Genomic DNA, 25,931 nt, shown 5'->3' with positions numbered 1-25,931 from the left:
ACTGTACATGGAACAACATACTGGTTCCAAATAGGGAAAGGAGTATGTCAAGGCTGTATATTGTCACCCTGCTTATTTAACGTATATGCAGAGTACATCACGAGAAATGCCGGGCTGGATGAAGCACAAGCTGGAATCAAGATGGCTGGGAGAAATATCAGTAACCTCAGATATGCAGATGACACCACTCTTCTGGCAGAAAGTGAAGAAGAACTAAAGAGCCTCTTGATGAATGTGAAAGAGAAGAGTGAAAAAGTTGGCTTAAAGTTCAACATTCAGAAAACTAAGATCATGGCATCCAGTCCCATCACTTCATGGGAAATAGATGGGAAACAGTGGAAACACTGACAGACTTTATTTTGGGGGGCTCCAAAATCACTGCAGATGGTGACTGCAGCCATGAAATTAAAAGACACTTGGTCATTGGAAGAAAAGTTATGACCAACCTAGACAGCATATTAAAAAGCAGAGCCATTACTTTGTCAACAAAGGTCCATGTAGTCAAGGCTATGGTTTTTCCAGTAGTCACGTATGGATGTGAGAGTTGAAAGATTAGCGCTGAAGAATTGATGCTTTTGAACTGTGGTGTTGGAGAAGACTCTTGAGAGTCTCCTGGACTTCAAGGAGATCAACCCAGTCCATCCTAAAGGAAATCAGTCCTGAATAGTCATTGGAAGGACTGATGGTGAAGCTGAAACTCCAATACTTTGGCCACCTGAAGAACTGACTCAGTGGAAAAGACCCTGATGCTGGGAAAGATAGAAGGCGGGAGGAGAAGGTGACGACAGAGGATGAGATGGTTGGATGGCATCAGCGACTCGATGGACATGAGATTGAGCAAGCTCCGGGAGTTGGTGATGGACAGGGAATCCTGGTGTGCTGCAGTCCATGGGGTAGCAAAGAGCTGGACACGACTGAGTGACTGAACTGAACTGAATTTACTCAGGGAAAGAAGCAAGGATTGTACATGGACCTTGATGATGAGAAAACATATTTTTGTCTCCTCCCTCCGACATTTTTAGCTCCAGTCTTTGATACAATTTAGGGAGAGAGACTACATCAGCAAAAAGCAGAACTGCTGTAGGCACTAGAAGATTACTACTAACATTGAATAGAAAAACAGGGACCTCACTGAAAAACACTTCTAAATTATTTTCAAAGTTCTAAATCTCTCATTTATCCACTTAAAAATGTATCTAATTAAGAGCCTAGAAAGGAGAAGAATGTCTTTGATCTCCATCCAACACTTCTCCAAAATACTCCATATTATAATATAGAATTTGCATAAATTTACTAATTTTCCCTCAGATTAAAAGATGGCTTAAATAACTATTAAACACCTCAAACAATTTCTATGTAAATGGTAGGTTTTTATCATAATTGAGAAATTTAGAAAAAGTGAGGAAGCCAAAAATAATTTAAGTGAATCCAAATTTAACTTAATTAAATCGATATGAAGAGATAAATAAAACAGCGGCTGCAGATTCATTATTAAAAGGGAAAAGTTGGCAATTTTAAATGCATGCAATTATACTGATATGCTAATTTAAATTTTATGTAAAATATTAATTTTAATGAGTATGGAATAAGTATTAATTCTCAAAATAATACCTGTATGCATATAACAACATTTAAAATTTTTATTAATTTTCAAAGAAACACTAATTGATAAAAAGCATAGTTTCTTCTGCTCAACTGTTAAAGTTCTAATTCTAACAAACCATATAATTATGACAAGTTAAAATTCCATCTTTAAACTCTTCATAATCTTCTTTGGTAAACAGATCCAGAAATAGGTTAAACCTAAATAAAAGATGACAAAATTGAATTCTTGTTAATATAAAATGTCATAATTAGTAGTTACTGAAAAATTGTAACATTTCTAATACAGCAAAGCAACAGTTAGCCACTCCCTGCACTTATTGTTTTGATAGCTTCTTCTTTCTCTATGTGGGCTCATTTGCTCAGTTCCAACTCTCTGCGACCCCATGGACTGTAGTCTTCCAGGCTCCTTTCTGTCCATGGGGCTAATCCAGCAGGCATACTGAGGTGGGTATTCTCACCAAGGGATCTGCCCGACCCAGGGATCAAACCCAGGTCGCCTGCATTGCAGGCAGATTCTTTACCATCTGAGCCACCAGGGAAGCCCCCTTTTCTAGTTGAGCATAAAAAGCTTCTGATGGACTCAATGTGTAACTCATATTTTCTTCTTCTCCCCAGTTCTTGTCAATACCCTTGGTGACTTCAACAGTCCCAATTACAAGAACTGTGCCACAAAACACTATACCACAGGCCTTTATCACTAGGCCACTCCAGTCACTCACAAGCAAAGTCACTGCAAGGATAGTCACTGTCAATACTTGGAATTTTTGCTTTACTTCTAAGTGTTGGAACTCTGAAATACATGCTCACAGCTTTTCATCCCCCTATGCTGTCACTGAACAAGGTCAATGCCCTCCTCAGGACTCAGCCCCTTTGAGATCAGTCCCTTGACCTGCTGCAAGCTTCATCTGCATCCCCGCTCTCGATCATTTCTCTCATCACTCCTAATTATGCCCCTAGGATCCCTCTTCGAGAGCCTGAGACTTCCTCTTTATCGTAGGCTCTGCCCGACATTGGGTTCTCAGTCCTCTCCTCTCCCTCCATCCCACACTGAGGTTTCATCTGCACCTACTGCTAGAACTGCATACACTTTTTGTAGTATAGGAATCACACAGGCTCCGACACTTCCAATTGCTTACAGTTTTCACCTGAGTACCTACTGCTTGAAATCCTACATGCCAAAATAAAACTAAGTAGGTTCATCAAACCAACTCTTTCTACTTCCTTATTTCTTACCTACTCATTCTCAAACCTTAGTATCTTCTGCATAGTTCCCTACATCTAGTCATTTGTCTCCTCTCCACTTTTCAAGTGCATTTTACTTTTCCCTTGGACTGCTATTACAATCCCTAGATTTTCTTTTTCACCTTCTGTCTTGCCTCCATTCCACTTTTTCACAAAATGACATCAGATTCTTTTTAAAATGCACACCTGATTAATCCACTGCTTTGAAATGTCCTATATTGACAGTGTACAAGATATTTGCATAATTTATTATCTTTCCATAAAATACTTACTGATTATAAAAGGAAAAATAGTAACTATGTATAGTAGAGAACTGGACATCTTAACCAATAGATCAAAGTTAACATCCTCAACAAGAGATAAATGAAGACCACATCATTCCTGATGTGAAGTTCTGAGAAGAAAGTAACATTACTTATATAATGTACCAACCAAAGGTGAAAATATGAATCAAATCAGGAGAATGTATCAGCAAGTCCAGACAGATAGACTGAAAAATAATTGGCCTACACTCTTCAAAAGTGTCAATATCATAAAAGACAAAGAAAGACTGAAAAGTTGTTACAGATTAAAGAATACTAATCTGCCTGCAGTACAGGAGACCTGCGTTTGACTCCTGGGTTGAGAAGATCCCCTGGAGAAGGGAATGGCTACCCACTCCAAGCAACTTATGGACAGAGGAGTCTAGTGGGCTATAGTCCATGGGGTTGCAAAGAGTTGGACACAACTGAGCGACTAATACATTACATTAAAGAGACATTACAATTAATATGATACATGACCCTTGATCAGATCTTCTATAAGGAAAAAACCCCATTCAGGACATTAATGGCACAAGAAAAAATTGGAATATAGACTATAGATTTTATAAAAATTTTATATCAGGGTTAAATGTTCTGAATTTGATAATTATAGTGTGGGTGTAAAAATAAAGACGTCCTGGCTCTTAGGATAGACACACTGAAGTATTAAGGGGCAAGGCTCTACACACATCCACAGAGAAAGAGGAATGGGGAGTAGGATAATGACAAAGCACATGTGGCAAGATGTAAAAATAGGTGAACCCCAGCAAAGTGTATTGTGGAGGGCTTTGTATTCTTCTTGCAATTTGTATATACATTTGAAATCATTTAGAATTCATTAAGAAAACATTCCATGTTTCTTCATTGCCTACTGAATTAAGTACAAATTCTTGGCCAAGCATCCAGGTGAGTTCATTTGAAACAAAGTTTCAGTATACTGCATACCCTTCTTTACTGTGACTACTTTAAATAGGTTTAATAAAGCTGTACATTCCTAAACACTTTCTTGGACTCCATGAATTTGCTGATGTCCATATACTCCCTTCCCCCACATTCTCACTTATAAAAGTCTTATTTCCCTTCACCAAGCCCATCTTACTTACCTTTTCTACTACTTCCCAAACCCTACCAAACTGGGTGAAACCTATCCTTAAGAATTCAAAGAGTCTAGATGATGAGTGAACCAGGGCACAACTGGAAAAAAAAAAAAAAACTACGGGGGATGACATGATCAGTTTAAGCCACGTGGCATTTAAAAGTAAATGTAGAACAACCTAAAGAAATTCAGAGGTACTTGACCAGCGGTCAGAAGTGAAATAGATATTTAAGGGGCATACACCCAGAAAGAGTAATCGAGCTACAAAACAGGTGAATTATCTCAGAATAAGTATGTAAAGAGAGAATGTGCGTGCTTAATCGCTTCAGTCATGCTCAGCTCCGTGCAACCCCAGATGAATAGACTGAAAAATAATTGGTCTGCAGTCTTCAAAATTGTCAATATCATAAAAGACAAAGAAAGACCGAAGAGCTGCTACAGATTGAAGAATACTAATCTGCCTGCAGTACGGGAGACCTAGGTTCCATTCCTGGGACTGTAGACTGCCAGGCTCCTCTGTCCATGGGATTCTCCAGGTAAGAATGCTGGAGTGGGTTTCTATGCCCTTCTCCAGGAGCTCTTCCTGACCCAGGGACTGAACCTGCGTCTCTTATGTCTCCTGCACTGGCAGACAGGTTCTTTACCGCTGCCTAGTGCCATCTGAGTAAGCCCATGAAGAGAAAATAGGACCAACAATTACTCCAAGGGCAGCATTTGTTATTAGATGGAAGCAGAAAGGACAAGTAAAAGATACACAGAAAATACAGTCAGAAAGGTAGGAAGAGAACCATGACACAGTCTTTAATGTTATAAGTAAGAAAAAAATTTTGAAGGAATAGTAGTAAAATAATATTAAATATGACAGCATGTTCAAAAAGAAAACAGAACTAAGCAGGTACATGAACAAAAATAAAAAACAAAAAACGTTGGACCATGGTGAGAGCAGTTTCAACAGCACTGTGAATATGAGGCCTGAATAAAGCTTATTAAATTTCAATCAGCATTTAATGAATGCCTTCTAGGTGTCAAACACTGGGTTTAAAAAAGGAAACAGGCTGAAATTAGGCAATGGGTATACACTAAAGGTTGGAGATGGTAGAATGTAAAGGCGAAGGGAAAGTCTATACCTTTTAATTTTTATCTAAGTGTATTCTTACCACAAGATGACAAGAAGATTCATTTCCTATCTTTTGAATCTAGGAACAAGATAAAGTATAAGGAAAATTCAAGTTGGTCTCTGGCACTGGTTTTTTCATTAATCAACATATGTTAAGGAACAAGAATTATAATACATTTAAAAATATAATTATTAGCTTCTATAATCTTATTTAAAATTGTAATAAAATAATGAATTACAAAGATACTTTTCATTTATAACATGCGGCTTCTGGAAAACACAGCATATCAATTTAAGTTGCTAAATAATCCGTACAAGCTCGTTAGATCATCTGATGTTTAGTAGAGGGCCTGTTGTTGTTTAGTCCCTCAGTCATGTCTGACTCCTTTGTGACCCCATGGACTGTAGCCCACTGATCATGGGATTATCCAAACAAGAAGTACTGGAGTGGGTTGCCATTTCCTTCTCCAGGAGATCTTCCCAACCTAGGGATCAAACCCACATCTCCTGCTTGGCAGGTGGATTCTTTACCACTGAACCACCTGGGCTCAGAAGGCCTACTGCTGAGGCACAAAAGAATTTAATGAGTTCAAGGTAATGGCCAGAGCAAACTTAGATGTAATCTAGTGTGTTTATTAGAGTAACTGGATCTGGATTAACAGAACAATGTCGATATTTTGCACATTTCTCTGCCTATACAAGCATCCTTGTCACCTAAGAAACCACTGACAGCTTTTTCCTCCTAATTCCCTCTCCTGCCTCATTCTCTTTCTTAACTGGAAAAGAAAAGCAAAGCAGAGTATCAGTAATGTGAACATTAGTATAAATACCATTATTGCAAACAATTTATGCTATTATGAATACAATATTACAAGAACAGTAATGAGTCTCCAGTGTTATATTGCTAACAACATTCTGTTTTAATTATTATCTTATGAAAATACTTTTCACAAAATCAAATTCTGCAGATTTATAGACTGTCAAAATAAAAGTTGTCACTGAGTAACTATACTAAAAACCTACAGAAACATTTAGCATGGTAATATATGTATTAGGACATGCACGTGAAGGAAAGAAAATCACTTATGATTAAGCAATTCATGTGGCATTATTTGTTACATAAATCCAGCTTAATTGTTTGAGAATCCAGAACTTCCAATTACTTTAATAAACATACTAGATTACATCTAATTTTGCTCTGACCACAACATCAACTGATGCAGTTTTAAACATGGTTTAATTTATGAATTGTTTTCCAGGAATGAAATAATGACATCAAGGCTGTAACTCAAGGGAAGATTTTGCTAAATGCATTAAATTGGACTGCAGCATCATGAAAACGAAGTGACTGGATGAAGTAACACAGAATGTACACTATAACACAGTTAAAATGCTTTTCTTCATCCACATGGATGAGTTTTGTGACCTGGTTTTCCTGGAGGTTCAGACAGTAAAGAATCCATCTGCAATGCAGGATACCTGGGTTTGATCTCTGGGTTGGGAAGATCCCCTGGAAAAGGGAAGATCCCCTGGAGAAGGGAAGATCCCTTGGAGAAGGGAAGATCCCCTGGAGGAGGAAATGGATACCCACTCCAGTATTCTGACCTGGAGAATTCCATGGACAGAGGAGCCTGGCAGGCTACAATCCATGGAGTATCAAAGAGACAAGATTGAAAAACTTTCACTCACTCACTCACTTATTCAAATTCAGATTTAACAAAAATATTTCAGACTTAAGAGACAAGCATGTTTCCTTGGCTCAGGAAGCTCAGTCAACATTCACTTTCTGCAGTCCTCCACACATACCTACACCTGTGGTCTACTCTACACTCAGTGCTTTACAATGCGTTGTACTTTTAATTATGATGAACAGTGATACAATGGTAGCCTCGATTCTACAGTGCTACACACTGAATGTGACAATGAGGAAAACTACTGGTCTAATGTGATCCAAGGGAAATAAAGCATTAGAGAAGCCAGCTCTCTTTAATACAATGAAAACTGTGTTTACTTACTTTCTCTAGACAACTGTTGGCATTTCAGCCTAAGTCTGTATTTCTCATTCTCTTCAAGCATCTTTGAAATGACTTTGTACACTCCGTTCCATACTAAAACCTTCAAAAGACAGGACAGTTAAGGGGCACTGAGCAGAGACTGTGGACTGCAGTGTGCTGCAGACAGCTAGGAGAGGGTCGACTGGGACGACTGAAAGTCGCTCAGGCGTGTCCGACTCTGTGCAACCCCACGGACTATACAGTCCATGGAATTCTCCAGGCCACAATACTGGAGTGGGTAGCCTTTCCCTTCTCCAGGGGAACTCCCCAACCCAGGGATCGAACCCAGGTCTCCGGCATTGCAGGTGGATTCTTTATCAGCTGAGCCACAAGGGAAGCCCCAAGTCAATGGTGGTGCATGCCAATTTGATATTATCATTACAAAGCACTCAGAGACCTAAAAATTAAACAAAATTGCTTTCCCATATTCACTGAATTTTCTGATATCTTTTTCTAACTTCCTAATATTTCCTCTCCGTAGTATTTAAACTAACTGTTCTGGGAACTTCCCTGGTGGTCTACTGGTTAACACTCCACAGGAGGCGGTTTGTTCCCTGGTTGGGGAACTAAGATCATACATGCTGTATGGCATAGCTAAAAAAAGTAAAAATAAATAATTAGGGAAATTTATAATAAATAAATGGATGAAGGCAAGGTCTTTGAAAGGCAATGTCTAGTAAGTCCTATGGTTTCAACATACTCAATTTTGAAACCATACTCACAGAAAACTACTCAGTCTAATCACACTAGGACCACAGCCTTCTCTAACTTAATGAAATCTAGCCATGTCTGCGGGGCAACCCAAGACGGGTGGGTCATGGTGGAGAGGCCTGACAGAATGTGGTCCACTGGAGAAGGGAATGGCAAGCCACTTCAGTATTCTTGCCTTGAGAACCCGATGAACAGTAGGAAAAGGCAAAATAATAGGATACCAAAAGAGGAACTCCCCAGGTCAGTAGGTGCCCAATATACTACCGGAGATCAGTGGAGAAATAATTCCAGAAAGAATGAAGGGATGGAGCCAAAGCAAAAACAATACCCAGTTGTGGAGGTGACTGGTGATAGAAGCAAGGTCTGATGCTGATATTGCATAGGAACCTGGAATGTCAGGTCCATGAATGAAGGCAAATTGGAAGTGGTCAAACAAGAGATGGCAAGGGTGAACGTCGACATTCTAGGAATCAGCGAACTAAAATGGACTGGAATGGGTGAATTTAGCTCAGATGACCATTACATCTACTACTGCGGGCAGGAATCCCTCAGAAGAAATGGAGTAGCCATCATGGTCAACAAAAGAGTCCGAAATGCAGTACTTGGAGGCAATCTCAAAAATGACAGAATGATCTCTGTTCATTTCCAAGGCAAACCATTCAATATCACAGTTATCCAAGTCTATGTCCCAACCAGTAACGCTGAAGAAATTGAAGTTGAATGGTTTTATGAAGACCTACAAGATCTTTTAGAACTAACACGCAAAAAAGATGTCTTTTTCATTATAGGGGACTGGAATGCAAAAGTAGGAAGTCAAGAAACACCTGGACTAACAGGCAAATTTGGCCTTGGAATGTGGAATGAAGCAGGGCAAAGACTAATCGAGTTTTGCCAAGAAAATGCACTGGTCATAGCAAACACCCTCTTCCAACAACACAAGAGAAGACTCTACACATGGACATCACCAGATGGTCAACACCGAAATCAGATTGATTATATTCTTTGCAGCCAAAGATGGAGAAGCTCTATACAGTCAACAAAAACAAGACTGGGAGCTGACTGTGGCTCAGATCATGAACTCCTTACTGCCAAATTCAGACTCAAATTGAAGAAAGTAGGGAAAACCACTAGACCATTCAGGTATGACCTAAATCAAATCCCTTATGATTATACACTGGAAGTGAGAAATAGATTTAAGGGACTACATCTGATAGACAGAGTGCCTGATGAACTATGGAATGAGGTTCATGACACTGTTCAGGAGACAGAGATCAAGACCATCCCCATGGAAAAGAAATGCAAAAAAGCAAAATGGCTGTCTGGGGAGGCCTTACAAATAGCTGTGAAAAGAAGAGAGGTGAAAAGCAAAGGAGAAAAGGAAAGATATAAGCATCTGAATGCAGAGTTCCAAAGAATAGCAAGAAGAGATAAGAAAGCCTTCTTCAGCGACCAATGCAAAGAAATAGAGGAAAACAATAGAATGGGAAAGACTAGAGATCTCTTCAAGAAATTTAGAGATACCAAGGGAACATTTCATGCAAAGATGGGCTCGATAAAGAACAGAAATGGTCTGGACCTAACAGAAGCAGAAGATATTAAGAAGAGGTGGCAAGAATACACAGAACTGTACAAAAAAGATCTTCACGACCCGGATAATCACGATGGTGTGATCACTCATCTAGAGCAAGACATCCTGGAATGTGAAGTCAAGCAGGCCTTAAAAAGCATCACTACGAACAAAGCTAGTGGAGGTGATGGAATTCCAGCTGAGCTGTTTCAAATCCTGAAAGATGATGCTGTGAAAGTGCTGCACTCAATATGCCAGCAAATTTGGAAAACTCAGCAGTGGCCACACGACTGGAAAAGGTCAGTTTTCATTCCAATTCCAAAGAAAGGCAATGCCAAAAAAAATGCTCAAAGTACCACACAATTGCACTCATCTCACATGCTAGTAAAGTCATGCTCAAAATTCTCCAAGCCAGGCTTCAGCAATACGTGAACCGTGAACTCCCTGATGTTCAAGCTGGTTTTAGAAAAGGCAGAGGAACCGGAGATCAAATTGCCACTATCCGCTGGATCATGGAAAAAGCAAGAGAGTTCCAGAAAAACATCTATTTCTGCTTTATTGAACTATGCCAAAGCCTTTGACTGTGTGGATCACAATCAACTGTGGAAAATTCTGAAAGAGATGGGAATACCAGACCACCTGACCTGCCTCTTGAGAAATCTGTATGCAGGTCAGGAAGCAACAGTTAGAACTGGACATGGAACAACAGACTGGTTCCAAATAGGAAAAGGAGTACGTCAAGGCTGTATATTGTCACCCTGCTTATTTAACTTCTATGCAGAGTACATCATGAGAAACGCTGGACTGGAAGATACACAAGCTGGAACCAAGATTGCTGGGAGAAATATCAATAACCTCAGATATGCAGATGACACCACCCTTAAGCAGAAAGTGAAAGTGGAGAGTGAAAAAGTTGGCTTAAAGCTCAACATTCAGAAAAGAAAGATCATGGCATCCGGTCCCATCACTTCATGGGAAATAGATGGGGAAACAGTAGAAACAGTGTCAGACTTTATTTTTGGGGGCTCCAAAATCACTGCAGATGATGACTGCAGCCATGAAATTAAAAGACGCTTACTCCTTGGAAGAAAAATTATGACCAACCTAGATAGTATATTCAAAAGCAGAGACATTACTTTGCCGACTAAGGTCCACCTAGTCAAGGCTATGGTTTTTCCTGTGGTCATGTATGGATGTGAGAGTTGGACTGTGAAGAAGGCTGAGCGCCGAAGAATTGATGCTTTTGAACTGTGGTGTTGGAGAAGACTCTTGAGGGTCCCTTGGACTGCAAGGAGATCCAACCAGTCCATTCTGAAGGAGATCAACCCTGGGATTTCTTTGGAAGGAATGATGCTAAAGCTGAAACTCCAATACTTTGGACACCTCATGCGAAGAGTTGACTCATTGCAAAATACTCTGATGCTGGGGGGGATTGGGGGCAGGGGGAGAAGGGGACGACAGAGGATGAGATGGCTGGATGGCTTCACGGACTCGATGGACGTGAGTCTGAGTGAACTCCGGGAGTTGGTGATAGACAGGGAGGCCTGGAGTGCTGCGATTCATGGGGTCTCAAAGAGTCAGACACGACTGAGCGACTGAACTGAACTGAACTGAACTGAACAAAAATAAATTTCTATTCCTATGTGTAAACCACTGGGCCATGATATGATTGTTTAGTGTACTTTATTCTAGTTAATAATTAAACATTTCTCCTAGGACATACCAAAGCAAACTTACTAGAGAGCATGAATATACTCGAATAGGAAGAATGGAGACCATAGAAGCAAACAGAGAAATCTAGGCTCAAATTCTAGCTTAACCAGTTAACCAGTTGCTTAATATCAGGCAAGTGTTTTAATCTCATCTAGGAGTAACTTCATACACTGGATTATTAGAAATCATGAAAAATATACATAAAGCATTTACACCTAGTATCTGGCCCACAGCAGTTATAGGTAAACATTGGCTATTGTCCAAGAGGAATTAGTTCTTGGAAGAAAAACTTCTCAGTATACTGGAAAGATTAAATGCTCACTCAAAATACACTTGCTGAAAGAGTTAGTCACTTTGAATGCTATTCTATACCATATAGGGATTAGAAATCAAACATACTTAAAACTCAGAAATAATTTATGTGTCATTATCAACTAATGATTTGTTTAAAATGAAGTGTAAAATATATGGTGGTAAACAAAGATTAGTAGAATAACTGATCTTGAACATATTTAAAACACTGACATGTGGACAACTAGACAAGAAAAGGGTTCAGCATAAAAGTCCTTGCTTGTCAGATTTCCTGCTAGAAACAGTGTATATCCCTTGTTCTTAGAGGCGCACTGTGACAACAGAGATATCTTGTACTTTCCTGTGAAATCCATGTTATATTCTGTAGAATATGTATTTTCATGCTTTGAAAAAGCTCACAGTTATATTTTGATTAAAATATATTTTATATCTTCAAACACAGGAAGGGATATTCTTCATGGTTAATAAATATTTTCAAACCCAGTTTCATTTCTGATCATTAATTCTAGTTTTCTCATTTCAGTAAACTAAATTTTTCAAAAGATGGAACTATTTTCAATGTCTTGAGTTTCTTCACACATTTGTATTTAAACAGGTTAATCTAAAATTCAAAATATCACTCATGCCCCTGTGCAAAAATATACCTTTTTGTTCTTCTTCTTCATTATTTTGGAAGTTTCACTCAAAGGTATGGGGAAGTCAAACTCTTTAGCTAAATTCTTCTGGGTTAAACCTAATTTTTAAAAAAACAGAGAGAGAGAGAAACAAGGTAAAATATCAAGTCAGCACACACTTTAAAGAATTCATAATCCCGATAATTAACCACTATAAATGTCTCAAGCTTTCTTTGGGGATTTTTACACTTGATATATTTCAGATGATTAGATAATAGCAGTTAACCAATTAACTAATACTATACTGGAAAAAAATAAAACAAGAAAACTAAGCGTAAACTATCTAATGGTGTCTAGATCTCCTTCCTTTTCCAATTTGAAAGGTGAGCCCCAGGAAGGTTAGCAACAGGGCAAACAAATACCAGAAAACCACATCTTGCCCTAGGCATGCCCCCCTTCTCTCTCTCTCTCTCTCTCTCTCTCTCTCTCTCACACACACACACACACACACACACACACACCTGTGAGGCAAATGCCCCAGGCTTGCACTCTCTTGCTTGCTCACGCACTCTCTCTCTCTCACACACACCTGTGAGGCAAATATCTACCTGCTTTCAAAACTCAGCTCATACGTCACCACATTTCTATAGCCTCTCTCCTCAAACACCCACAGCCCTTGCTTCCAGAAACACTCTGCTCAAGGTATTTAACACAGTAGCATATATTTATACTCTTTCCTTCACCATGCTATGACCTTCTGGTGGGGCAGAGTCCCTGTGTGCAGCATTCATCTATCTATGCTACCAGACACATAGTAGATTCTAATGAAGGTTTGTCAGAGTGATAAGCTTCCTGACTCTACTCTATAAACCATACTGCCTTCCCAAACATTAACTGTGAGAAGAAAGCCTAAGGGTTTGTGTACCCAAAGACAAAATCATAGCACAATGAGCATGTGTTCCCTGAAAGTGTTTATTTTGTTCTTTTGCCAGCAACACCCTATATGTACCCCCAACATTTCCCCGCCATATTCCTGCCATACCACCACTCTCTACTTGGCCTTCTTCGGCTCATTCGAGGGGCAGAGGGCCTTCTCTGATTTCACAAAGCACCCTATATTCAGTTACCACAGGATTTATCATGCTGTTTACTTGAGAAATGTGTTCTATTCATTAGAAGTCCAGTAATATAGAAATTAGATACACAAGATACCCCTCATTGAAGGTAAGAGGCAGCGGCAGCGCTTTGCTGGAGCAGCCGTGAAGAGATACCCCACGCCCAAGGTAAGAGAAACCCAAGTAAGATGGTAGGTGTTGCAAGAGGGCATCAGAGGGCAGACACACTGAAACCATACTCAGAGAAAACTAGTCAATCTAATCATACTAGGACCACAGCCTTGTCTAACTCAATGAAACTAAGCCGTGCCCGCGGGGCAACCCAAGATGGGCAGGTCATGATGGAGAGGTCTGACAGAATGTGGTCCACTGGAGAAGGGAATGGCAAGCCACTTCAGTATTCTTGTCTTGGGAACCCGATGAACAGTAGGAAAAGGCAAAATGATAGGATACTGAAAGAGGAACTCCCCAGGTCAGTAGGTGCCCAATATGCTACTGATCAGTGGAGAAATAACTCCAGAAAGAATGAAGGGATGGAGCCAAAGCAAAAACAATACCCAGTTGTGGAGGTGACTGGTAATAGAAGCAAGGTCTGATGCTGTGAAGAGTAATATTGCATAGGAACCTGGAATGTCAGGTCCATGAATCAAGGTAAATTGGAAGTGGTCAAACAAGAGATGGCAAGAGTGAACGTCGACATTTTAGGAATCAGAGAACTCAAATGGACTGGAATGGGTGAATTTAACTCAGATGACCGTTACATCTACTACTGCAGGCAGGAATCCCTCAGAAGAAATGGAGTAGCCATCATGGTCAACAAGAGTCTGAAATGCAGTACTTGGAGGCAATCTCAAAAATGACAGAATGATCTCTGTTCATTTCCAAGGCAAACCATTCAATATCACAGTAATTCAAGTCTATGCCCCAACCAGTAACACTGAAGAAGCTGAAATTGAATGGTTCTATGAAGACCTACAAGATCTTTTAGAACTAACACGCAAAAAAGATGTCCTTTTCATTATAGGGGACTGGAATGCAAAAGTAGGAAGTCAAGAAACACCTGGACTAACAGGCAAATTTGGCCTTGGAATGTGGAATGAAGCAGGGCAAAGACTAATCGAGTTTTGCCAAGAAAATGCACTGGTCATAGCAAACACCCTCTTCCAACAACACAAGAGAAGACTCTACACATGGACATCACCAGATGGTCAACACTGAAATCAGACTGATTATATTCTTTGCAGCCAAAGATGGAGAAGCTCTATACAGTCAACAAAAACAAGACTGGGAGCTGACTGTGGCTCAGATCATGAACTCCTTACTGCCAAATTCAGACTCAAATTGAAGAAAGTAGGGAAAACCACTAGACCATTCAGGTATGACCTAAATCAAATCCCTTATGATTATACACTGGAAGTGAGAAATAGATTTAAGGGACTACATCTGATAGACAGAGTGCCTGATGAACTATGGAATGAGGTTCATGACACTGTTCAGGAGACAGAGATCAAGACCATCTCTGGAAAAGAAATGCAAAAAAGCAAAATGGCTGTCTGGGGAGGCCTTACAAATAGCTGTGAAAAGAAGAGAGGTGAAAAGCAAAGGAGAAAAGGAAAGATATAAGCATCTGAATGCAGAGTTCCAAAGAATAGCAAGAAGAGATAAGAAAGCCTTCTTCAGAGATCAATGCAAAGAAACAGAGGAAAACAATAGAATGGGAAAGACTAGAGATCTCTTCAAGAAATTTAGAGATACCAAGGGAACATTTCATGCAAAGATGGGCTCGATAAAGAACAGAAATGGTCTGGACCTAACAGAAGCAGAAGATATTAAGAAGAGGTGGCAGAATACACAGAACTGTACAAAAAAGATCTTCACGACCCGGATAATCACGATGGTGTGATCACTCATCTAGAGCCAGACATCCTGGAATGTGAAGTCAAGCAGGCCTTAAAAAGCATCACTACGAACAAAGCTAGTGGAAGTGATGGAATTCCAGTGGAGCTGTTTCAAATCCTGAAAGATGATGCTGCGAAAGTGCTGCACTCTATATGCTAGCAAGTTTGGAAAACTCAGCAGTGGCCACACGACTGGAAAAGGTCAGTTTTCATTCCAATTCCAAAGAAAGGCAATGCCAAAAAATGCTCAAAGTACCACACAATTGCACTCATCTCACATGCTAGTAAAGTCATGCTCAAAACTCTCCAAGCCAGGCTTCAGCAATACGTGAACCGTGAACTCCCTGATGTTCAAGCTGGTTTTAGAAAAGGCAGAGGAACCAGAGATCAAATTGCCACTATCCGCTGGATCATGGAAAAAGCAAGAGAGTTCCAGAAAAACATCTATTTCTGCTTTATTGACTATGCCAAAGCCTTTGACTGTGTGGATCACAATCAACTGTGGAAAATTCTGAAAGAGATGGGAATACCAGACCACCTAACCTGCCTCTTGAGAAACCTGTATGCAGGTCAGGAAGCAACAGTTAGAACTGGACATGGAACAACAGACTGGTTCCAAACAGGAAAAGGAGTACGTCAAGGCTGTATATTGTCACCCTGCTTATTTTATTTAACTTCTATGCAGAGTACATCATGAGAAATGCTGGACTGGAAGATACACAAGCTGGAATCAAGATTGCTGGGAGAAATATCAATAACCTCAGATATGCAGATGACACCACCCTTATGGCAGAAAGTGAAAGTGGAGAGTGAAAAAGTTGGCTTAAAGCTCAACATTCAGAAAAGAAAGATCATGGCATCCGGTCCCATCACTTCATGGGAAATAGATGGGGAAATAGTGGAAACAGTGTCAGACTTTATTTTTTGGTCTCCAAAATCACTGCAGATGGTGACTGCAGCCATGAAATTAAAAGACACTTACTCCTTGGAAAGAAAGTTATGACCAACCTAGATAGCATATTCAAAAGCAGAGATTTTACTTTGCCGACTAAGGTCCGGCTAGTCAAGGCTATGGTTTTTCTTGAGGTCATGTATGGATGTGAGAGTTGGGCTGTGAAGAAAGCTGGGCACTGAAGAATTGATGCTTTTGAACTGTGGTGTTGGAGAAGACTCTTGAGAGTCCCTTGGACTGCAAGGAGATCCAACCAGTCCATTCTGAAGATCAGGCCTGGGATTTCTTTGGAAGGAATGATGCTAAAGCTGAAACTTCAGTACTTTGGCCACCTCATGCAGAGTTGACTCATTGGAAAAGACTCTGATGCTGGGAGGGATTGCGGGCAGGAGGAGAAGGGGATGACCGAGGATGAGAGGGCTGGATGGCATCACTGACTCAATGGACGTGAGTCTGAGTGAGCTCTGGGAGTTGGTGATGGACAGCGAGGCCTGGCGTGCTGCGATTCATGGGGTCTCAAAGAGTCGGACACGACTGAGCGACTGAACTGAACTGAAATATTCCATTTGTTGAGTGAAACAGAGTATGTTCTAAATTGGCACACCCCATTTGTGAAGAATAGACCACTGATCCTGAGCGGGGCACAGATACAGCACTGATGAACATGACCTCACATGAAGAGAAACTCATTCTCTTTTAATTCTTTACCAATCTTCTGATTATATCAAGGAGAAGGTCAGAGTTTGGAACTAGTATCTCAGTTAAACTTTTCTAAGACTTGCTCATCTCTCTTTATGACTGCAGCAACTTTCAGAAGACAACCTATTTGGCTAGAATTTAATAATATTGTTTTCCCTTTATTATATTGTTGTTGGTTAATTTCTATTTATGGAAAGTGATACATGCTTTCCACTGAGGTAATGATGTAAAGTGTTCTAAAAAGAAATTCAGTTGGGAGGGGAAAATACACCTATTTAAATAAATATATTAAGTAAATGATAGTACAGATATAACACAGGAAAATAACTTGTTTGGAAACTCTGCTCTTCATATATCCACGTGTATCCTTCCTTCTAAGCACCTACAACCTTTGGAATACTGTACTCGACTCATTTCCAAACATTTTCTGTTTGTAAGTCTTACCTAACCTAGATATATGTACTCCCTGAGGTCAAGATAGGCACCCTCATATCTATCTGTATTAGTTAGAACTATAAAATATGTCAAGGAGCATAGAGAAGAGAAAAAGAAAAAAAGGCAAAATCATTTCTTCTGCTTATTTTGGGCACTTTACTGAGGCTATAGCTCCACTGTTACCTAGATTTTATCCCAACTTATGCTTCAAATCTGTCTCTACTCTTTGCAAACACTCTGATTCACTCTAAATATATTTTCCTCCTTCCCTAATCATTATCCATCACTGATCCTTATGGTACTTTGGTTACATGTTTTTCCCACCTATAATCCCCTACTATCTCAGGAACATGCGTAAATCTCATGGCGCCACATCCACCACCAAGAGGCTTTCCTTAATTCCTTCATCCCCCAATTATTCACCACCTCCACAGCATTTATTTGTACCTCCACAATAGCATTCATCATCCTCTACTATATATAAGTGAAAGTCAGTTGGGTCCAACTCTTTGAGACTCCATAGTCCATGGAATTCTCCAGGCCAGAATACTGGAATGGGTAGCCTTTCCCTTTTCTAGGGGATCTTCCCAACCCAGGCATCGAACCCAGGTCTCCCACATTGCAGGCAGATTCTTTACCAGTTGAGCTACCAGGGAAGCTCTGCTATATAAATTATGGTTGTATCTCCCAAGTTCTGGATAATATAGAACCAGCTTAACTTATGAGTCTTGACTGAAACATTAAGAAGAGTTACTGACTTGCCAGCCCCTGGATTTCTAAGGGGTTTCCCAAGTGGCACAGTGGTAAAAAATTCACCTGCCAATGCAGGAGATTGAGGAGACACAGGTTTGATTCCTGCATCAGGAAGATCCCCTGGAGGAGGAAATGGCAACCCACTCCAGTACTCTTGCCTGGAAAATTCCATAGACAGAGGAGCCTGGCGGACTATAGTCCATGGGGTCACAAAGAGTGGGACACAACTGAGCACAGATGCACGGACTTCTAAACTCCAATACATCTCATACACAGCTTATACTGGAGACGGCAATGGCACCCCACTTCAGTACTCTTGCCTGGAGAATCCCATGGAGAGAGGAGCCTGGTGAGCTGCTGTTCATACGGTCGCACAGAGTCAGACACGACTGAAGCGACTTAGCATGTGTGCATGCATTGGAGAAGGAAATGGCAACCCACTCCAGTATTCTTGCCTGGAGAATCCCAGGGACAGAGGAGCCTGGTGGGCTGCCGTCTATGGGATTGCAGAGTCGGACATGAATGAAGCGACTTAGCAGCAGCAGCAGCTTATAAGCTTATCTTTCAGAAGTGTGTGTGTGTGTGTCTCCAGTCGTGTCCAACTCTTTGAGACCCCATGGACTGTATCCCACCAGGCTCCTCTGAGTGTGGAATTCTCCAGGCAAGAATACCAGAGAGCGTAGACATTCCCATCTCTAGGGGCTCCTCCTGACCCAGGGATGAAACTCAGGTCTCCCCCATTGCATGCAGATTCTTAACCATCTGAGCCACAGGGAAGCCTATGCGTTTCTGATAACTCGACTCCACCATTCAAAAATCTGCAGTAATCATAAAATGAGTCTCCAAGGCATTCCACAATGTGGTACAAAACTTATTTCTCACTCATTCAATAAATATTTAGTGTCCAGACCCTGGGACAATCACCCTCTCTTTCCTCAAGCCACTTCTGCCGAGTGTGCCAACATTACTGGCATGTTACTCTCTATGCCAAACCCTTTGCTCTGTATGCATTTTGCATGCATTACTTCACTTCATCTTCACAGTAACTCATTGAGGTAGGAACTATTATCCTGATTTCATAGAGAAAGAAACTGAACATCAGAACAGTTAACTAACTTAGCCAATATTACACTGCTAATAAATGAAAGAACCAAGATTATGGCTTTCTGCCTTCAAAGTCAATGCTCTGGAAGATACCTACCAACCCACTCACAATTTCTCCATTCATATACCTTGATTTCTTATTTGTATGTCTCCATTTTCCTGAACTGTCAAAGACTCTCCAAGATGTCTCTCACAGCACTGCTGCCTGCTAGCTTGTGTTTCCATTATTCGTGTAAAAGTCCCTCGAGAGGAAAACATTTGCCTGAGCCATCCGTGTCACTAGCACCGGACCTAGTGTCTACAATATGGCAGATGGTAAATAAATGTTACTGAGTAATCATTTACCTTTGTTCCTTACAGACAGCCAGCCGGTAAGTTATGAATGCCCGCTTAATGTTAATGTTAAATACACCCAAGAATGAGTAAGACTTAAACACTTAAGCACTCTCTGCTTGCCTGAAACATGAGTCTACCTCGTTCCCTTGACACTATTCTTGGTTTCAAAAGCACAGCAGAGTGGTCACCAAAGATAACGGCTTGATCATCCCCCCAGCTGCACAGCACGGCAACTTCAGACTTGGCCTTTTCCCTTTCTTTTCCCTCTTTTCCCTTTCAGTCCTCAGTCCTGTTCACTCCACCTCCACTACTCCTGTCTCAGTTCAGGCCTTTTACTTCCACTTTTTCACTGCCTCAAAACTGGTCTCTGGCTTCCAATCTCTCCCAGTTCTCTCTCTCACTCACTCCCAGTTATCTTTCCCCCAGCTCTGATCATGTCATTCCTGCCACAAAGGAATGGCAAACAATTTCAAAATTTCAGAACCAAACTTCAAAACAAAACCAAATCACTGTCATCTCCTACCCTAGCAGGGCAGCCAACTAGAGGAAAGCCATTCTAGCTCAGCACAAAACAGTTACAAGAGCAGAGAGTTGGTTTCAAAATCTCAGCTCTTTGCCATCCTGTCATTTCTCCCTAACTTATGTGGGGATCTCCAGTACTAATTCATGCATGCTTTCCCTTCTCCCATGAGCTTCTTCATCGGCTTTTCAATGTTCTTCATTTCTCATCTGCTATCTTAGTGCTGGACTACTGTCTGTCTCTCTGATCTGCTGGTGCTAATGCAATCCTGGATCCATTTCATTCCTTCCTCTCTTCCTGCTCTCTCCTTTTTAAAGTTGAAGAGCTCACCACCACCACCATACTCCTAATTCCTAGAATTAGTCTTTTGTCTGTTTCTATTATTCAAAGGAACTTGAAACTTAATGCTAAAATGTCTTACACTATTCCTAATTTTTTAGATCACCAGTTCAGGGGCCAAAAAATAAAACTCCAAAACAAAAAACCTGAGCACCTTTTAACAATGGGACCTTTGGAGGGATATAAAGTCTAAAATAGTGCCCCTGATGAAGAATCTCTGAAGGTTTCTGACCACAGCTGATGCTCAGGAGTCAATCAAGTTACATACACTACAGTTTTATATTTCTAAATTATCTAAATTAATTTAGGTAAATTAAATTAGCAAAGTAAAATAAGTCCTGAAAAAAGGATAGCAAACAAAATATTCATGTATTTTTCAACTTGGGCTTTAGTCTTGCCTGCCTCCAACTCTCCTCTACACAGCATGAAATAAGTAAACCTGTTCCTACTATTTCTCTTGTTCAAAACCTTTCAGTGTAGAACTTCTGGGTAGCTACAGTCAACAGCAGGGGGAGGGGAGAGAGAGACAGGGTATAATAATAAACATGCCAAAATTTCTCTCCAAAAAACTTGACAAGAATTCTTCACAAAACCATACCCAGGCATTACCTGAAGAGAGAGAATGCTGAAAATACAAAATTAATATAAGTAAAATGAGAAAAAGCATTAAATCACAGCACTATGATCCTATTTGTTTAAACCTCACCCTAAGCAAGGCTTTGTGGCCAACAGTGAAGAGAAAGGAGGGACACTAGAAAAGGTGCCCACAGAAGAGCTGGAGCAAACAGAAAGATGAAATCCACCCTAAATCTCAAAATACTGTTACAGAAGATCACCAGGCAGATCATAGGACAGACTACAGGAAAGAATTTCAATGTGTGATTTAAAAGGCCAGACACCACATAAAGGACCAAAAGCCTGCAATTTAATGGAACTGATTTGGTTAAAGAGGCAAGCATGAATTTAAAGGGATAAACACAATTTAAAAGGACAGTCCTCTCTCTTGCTTTTTGAAGGAGAAAAAGAACCAAAAGCAGAGTTCATGAATTGGGTCACAAAATAAACCTCAATAACATTCATAAAGTGGAAACATTACAAACAACATTCTGATCACAATGCAGTAAGACTAGAGCTTACTACGAGAAAAGAAAGAAAGAAAAAAAATAAGTCCTGGAAACTTAAAAAAAATCAAATTTATTAAGCAACTCTAGAGTGAAAGTGGTAATACAAACTGAAATTACAAAAATGAAAATTTTTTTAGTGACAATAAAAACATTATATATTAGAATCTATGGGATTTAAAGCAGTAATTAATTCCTATCAAACAGGAAGTCTGGTTGTGGCTAAGTCATGTCCAATTCTTGCAACCCCATAGACTGTAGCCTGCCAGGCTCCTCTGTCCATGGGATTCTCCAGGCAAGAATACCGGAGTGGGTTGCCATTTCCTTTTCCAAGGGATCTTCCCAACCCAGGAATTGAACCCGGGTCTCCTGCATTGCACACAAATTCTTTATCAACTGAACTACGAGGGAAGCCCATTTATTACAATCTATGGGGTTTAAAGTAGTAGTTAGAAAGAAAACTCAGGTGCTAAATACTTTTATTGACAAAAAGGAAGGAAAAATTAAATTTTTTGCTCAAAACAAAAGCATAAGGACAAAGTAAACCAAAAGAAAGTACACATAAGTAAATAATGAAGTTTTAGCTTTATTAATCTTTATTCATTATTGAGAAAGAAATTAGAAAAATAAAATACCTAATTAACAAATCAAAATTCTGTTTTAAAAAATTAACAAAATAAACAAAACACTGGTGAACTTGATCAAGAAAAAAAAAGCATATACATCAAAAAATGAAAAGAGGGAACTAACCACTGAAACACAAAGAATTTTTAAAAATCAAAAAGACGCTACTGAGCAGACCTCTATGCAAAGAAATAAAACAATGAAATCAACAATTTCCTAGAAAAATACAGATTAGCAAAACTGGCCAATTAGAAATATAAATCTAAATAAATCCAATTAGAAAATGTAAAGAGATCGATTTCCATAGAAGATACAGAGAAAATTATTAAGGAATTATCCCATAAAAACTAGACCTAGATGTTTTCACAAAACAATTCTACCAAATCTTCAAATACCAAATAATGTCAGTGCTCTATAAACTATTCCAGAGCACTGGAAAGAAAGGGAAACTTCCTAATTCCTTTTACGAACTAAGTTTAACTATGATACCTAACTAAGCCAAATGAAATCAAGAAAGAGAAACTATCTCAAATTCCAAACCAAAAATCCTAAACAAATTACTAGCAAACAGAATCCAACATCATATTAAGACAAAAAATACATTATAACCAAGTGGGATTTATTTCAGGAAGACAAAGTTGGTTCAATCTTAGGAAATCACACATCATATTAATAAGTCGAAGGAAAAAATATTATCTCCAAAAATCTAAGAAAGTCTTCGCCAAAATTCAACATTCATTCCTGGTAAAAACAATAAAGAAAATAAAAACTGAAGAATACATTTTAATGTTTTAAACATACAGGTCTTAGTCTTAAAGACAATGTTTCATTTAATGGGGAAAAACTAGAAGCATTTCTCCTAAGACCAGGAACAAGACAAGGATACTCACTATCCCTACTACTATTCAACATTCTATTCATGGTATCAGCCAGAGCAATTAAACAATAATTTAATAATCAACTGCAGGTATAAAAATAGATTAAAAATAAATAAAGCTATATCTATTCACAAATAATATAAGAGCATACCCAGAAAATCATGAGCATTAATGACAAAACTAATACAGATAATAAAAGTGAAGTACTTGGATCAAAAATTAACATACAATAATCAACAGGCTAGGGACTTCCTTGGTGCTACAGTGGATAGGAATCCACTTGCCAGTGCAGGGATTTGACCCCTGATCCGGGAAGGTTCCACATGCTAAGGAGCAACTAAGCCCCTGCACCACAGCTCCTGAAGCCTGAGTGCCTAGAGCCTGTGCTTTCAAGAGAAGGCACCACAATGAGAAGCCCGCACACTGCAAAGAATAGTCATCTCCACTCTGTGCAACCAGTGACAGCCTGTGTGTAGCAACAGACACGGTCCAACCAAAAAATTAAAAATCAATTAAAATCAATAGATTACTTGAAAGAAGCAAATCACAAAAGTGCCCGTACTGCATGATTTCATATATTCAAAATGCCCGGAATGGGTAAATCTGTGGAGGCAGTAAATAGTTGAGTGCTCGCTTGGGGCTGGGGTTAGGTGCAGTGAGAGGAAATGGTGAGTGACTGCTAAAGGGTACAGGGTTTGTTTGGGGGGAGGTAATAAAAATGTTCTAAATTGATTGTGATGATGGTAGCACACCATTTTTAAAAATCACTGAATTACAGACTTTCAGCAAACAGTCGACTGTGATTTAAAAATCATTGAATTACAGACTTTGAGCAAACTCAGTCGATTGTGAGTTGTATCTCAATAAACTATTGATTTTTTTAAGTACAGGTAGAGGGATGGGCTCTCAAAAGAGAGGCAGGACTTTCTGAGGTGATGGGCATGTTCTAGATTCTGACTATGGTGGTATACTACCCAGTGTATAACTCTCAACTCTCCTCAAGTTTTTTAATCAAGAGGCCTTATATACACAAATAATGAACATCAGAGGACATTATGGAAAAGGAAATCACATTCACGACCGAATATAAGGCCAAAAACCTAGGAATAAATATAACAAGATATATGAAAAACCTAAAGAAGAAAAAACGTTTGAATATAAAACATTCCTGAAGGACACAAAGTGAAGAGTAAGTTGCACAATCACGTCTAATTCTTTGTAACCCCATGGACTATATAGGCCATAGGATTCTCCAGGCCAGCATAACGGAGAGGGTAGCCTTTCCCTTCTCCAGGGGATCTTCCCAACCCAGGGATCAAATCCAGGCCTCCTGCATTGCAGGCGGATTCTTTGCCAGCTGAACCACAAGGGAAGCCCAAGAGTCCTGGAGTGGGTAGCCTTTTCCTTCTCCGGGGGATCTCCCCGAACCAGGAATCCAACCCGGGTCTCCTGCTTTGCAGGCGGATTCTTTACCAACTGAGCTATGAGGGAAGTCAGGTAGAATGAAAACATAAAGACATCCATCCTCTCCTCTGCTCTCAAGGAGGAAAAGACAGCATTTTAAAGATGTCGGTTCTCCTTCGGCTAACTCCTAAATTCAATGAGTCCTAAAAGGAATACGGACACTTAGGCCAAGGTCCCCATCATCCTGAGAGGCTCCTTCCAACAGCCTCCTCTCTCGGATTCGGATCTCAGGGTTATCTCAAATGACCTTCATTGCACTTCTGCGGCTTCTCGAGGCAACCCCGAAGCGCAGTTCGGCCTCGTCTCTCCGTCCCCAGACCAACAGGAGGGCCGTCCATGGTGAGTGGCCCACTGCCTGTAGCCTAACGGCCGCTAAGCAAAGCGACGAACGCGGAGCCGCCCACGGAGGGGCGGGGGGGTGTGGCGAGGGCGGCGGGGGTGTGGCGGCGGGGGAGAGACTGAGAAGCCGACCGTTCAAACGACTCGAGCCCCTCTCCGTCCGTTTTAGGGACTCAAGCCTCCGTCCCTAAAACGGACGGAGAGGTCAGCTGACCCGCAGGCCCCGCCCGCCCAGCCAGCCGCGCCGCCGGCACGCGCCGCTGGCCCGCGCCTGCCGGGCTCACTCGACGCCGGCGCGGGGGAGGAGGCCGCGAGGGCCCCGGGCCGGAAGCCAAGGGGCAGCTCCCCAGCACCTGGATTCCCCGGCGCTGCCGCCCGCGGCTTCTCCTGGCTGTGGCCGTCCTTGAGCCCGGCGTTCCTCGAGCCCTGAGCCCTGCGGCCGCCCAGCGGAAGGACGCCGCCACACTGGTGCGAGCCGAAGCGGGTCACGTAGACGAAGCGCGCCCGGTCGCGCTCCAGCTCCCGGCCTGCCACTGCCATCTCTGCCTTCGTCTCGCCTCACGGTCCTCAGCGACCAACTCTGCGAGTCTGGGGGCCGGACCACTGGGTGTGTGAAGGAGGGGGAGCGGACCTGTCGGAACGGACCACTGTGTGTGCGGGGGTGGGGAGGCAGAGCCGAGGGACTCGATTGGCAGTTGTGCTGGGGCGGGGCGGGGCGGGGCGGGGCGGGGCGGGGCGGGGCCTGTGAAGCGCTAGATCACTGTGCACCGCACAGTAGAGGAGAGGTGAGCTTTGGAGCAGGACCCGGTTGAGTGAGGGCAGGTGGGTTGGGGAGGGATCAAGGAAGAGGAACGGAGTGAAGAGAGACCAGACAGCCCCATCACTGGATGGGCAGCAGGAAAAGGGACATTTGGACCACTTTGCTGGGACGGGGGCACAGGAGGGTCTTTGGTTGCGGGGTGATGGTATACCACTCATCTGAAAAGTGGTGTTAAGAGTTTGGAGACCGCATCAGTTGGGA

The 25,931-nt window shown here is 41.1% G+C and overlaps 1 protein-coding gene across 1 annotated transcript; it reads right to left on the bottom strand.

Annotated features, from left to right (window-relative positions):
* Positions 1-5,951: 5,951 nt before the first annotated feature.
* On the bottom strand, positions 5,952-25,450 carry C18H5orf47 (chromosome 18 C5orf47 homolog). The gene is made up of 4 exons (XM_068990803.1): positions 25,090-25,450; positions 12,364-12,452; positions 7,389-7,477; positions 5,952-6,012 (listed from the first exon to the last, which is right to left on the bottom strand). The coding sequence occupies exons 1-4, from the start codon at positions 25,448-25,450 to the stop codon at positions 5,952-5,954; spliced, it is 600 nt and encodes a 199-aa protein (XP_068846904.1).
* Positions 25,451-25,931: the final 481 nt, after the last annotated feature.

The sequence above is a fragment of the Capricornis sumatraensis genome, chromosome 18 (assembly GCF_032405125.1).
Source record: "Capricornis sumatraensis isolate serow.1 chromosome 18, serow.2, whole genome shotgun sequence".
Taxonomy (NCBI): Eukaryota; Metazoa; Chordata; class Mammalia; order Artiodactyla; family Bovidae; genus Capricornis; species Capricornis sumatraensis.
This window is presented reverse-complemented; position numbering and strand designations above follow the sequence as displayed.

What these genes read in the sequence shown, in the direction of transcription:
- C18H5orf47 (XM_068990803.1), bottom strand. Translation starts at nt 25,450, where the DNA reads ATGGCAGTGGCAGGCCGGGAGCTGGAGCGCGACCGGGCGCGCTTCGTC. An exon ending in CGTCCGTTTTAGGGACGGAG is followed by an intron (nt 12,453 to 25,089) that starts GCTTGAGTCCCT and finishes TTTAAAAATTAG; the next exon opens with GTTTAACCCAGAAGAATTTA. An exon ending in TGAAGAAGAAGAACAAAAAG is followed by an intron (nt 7,478 to 12,363) that starts GTATATTTTTGC and finishes TGTCTTTTGAAG; the next exon opens with GTTTTAGTATGGAACGGAGT.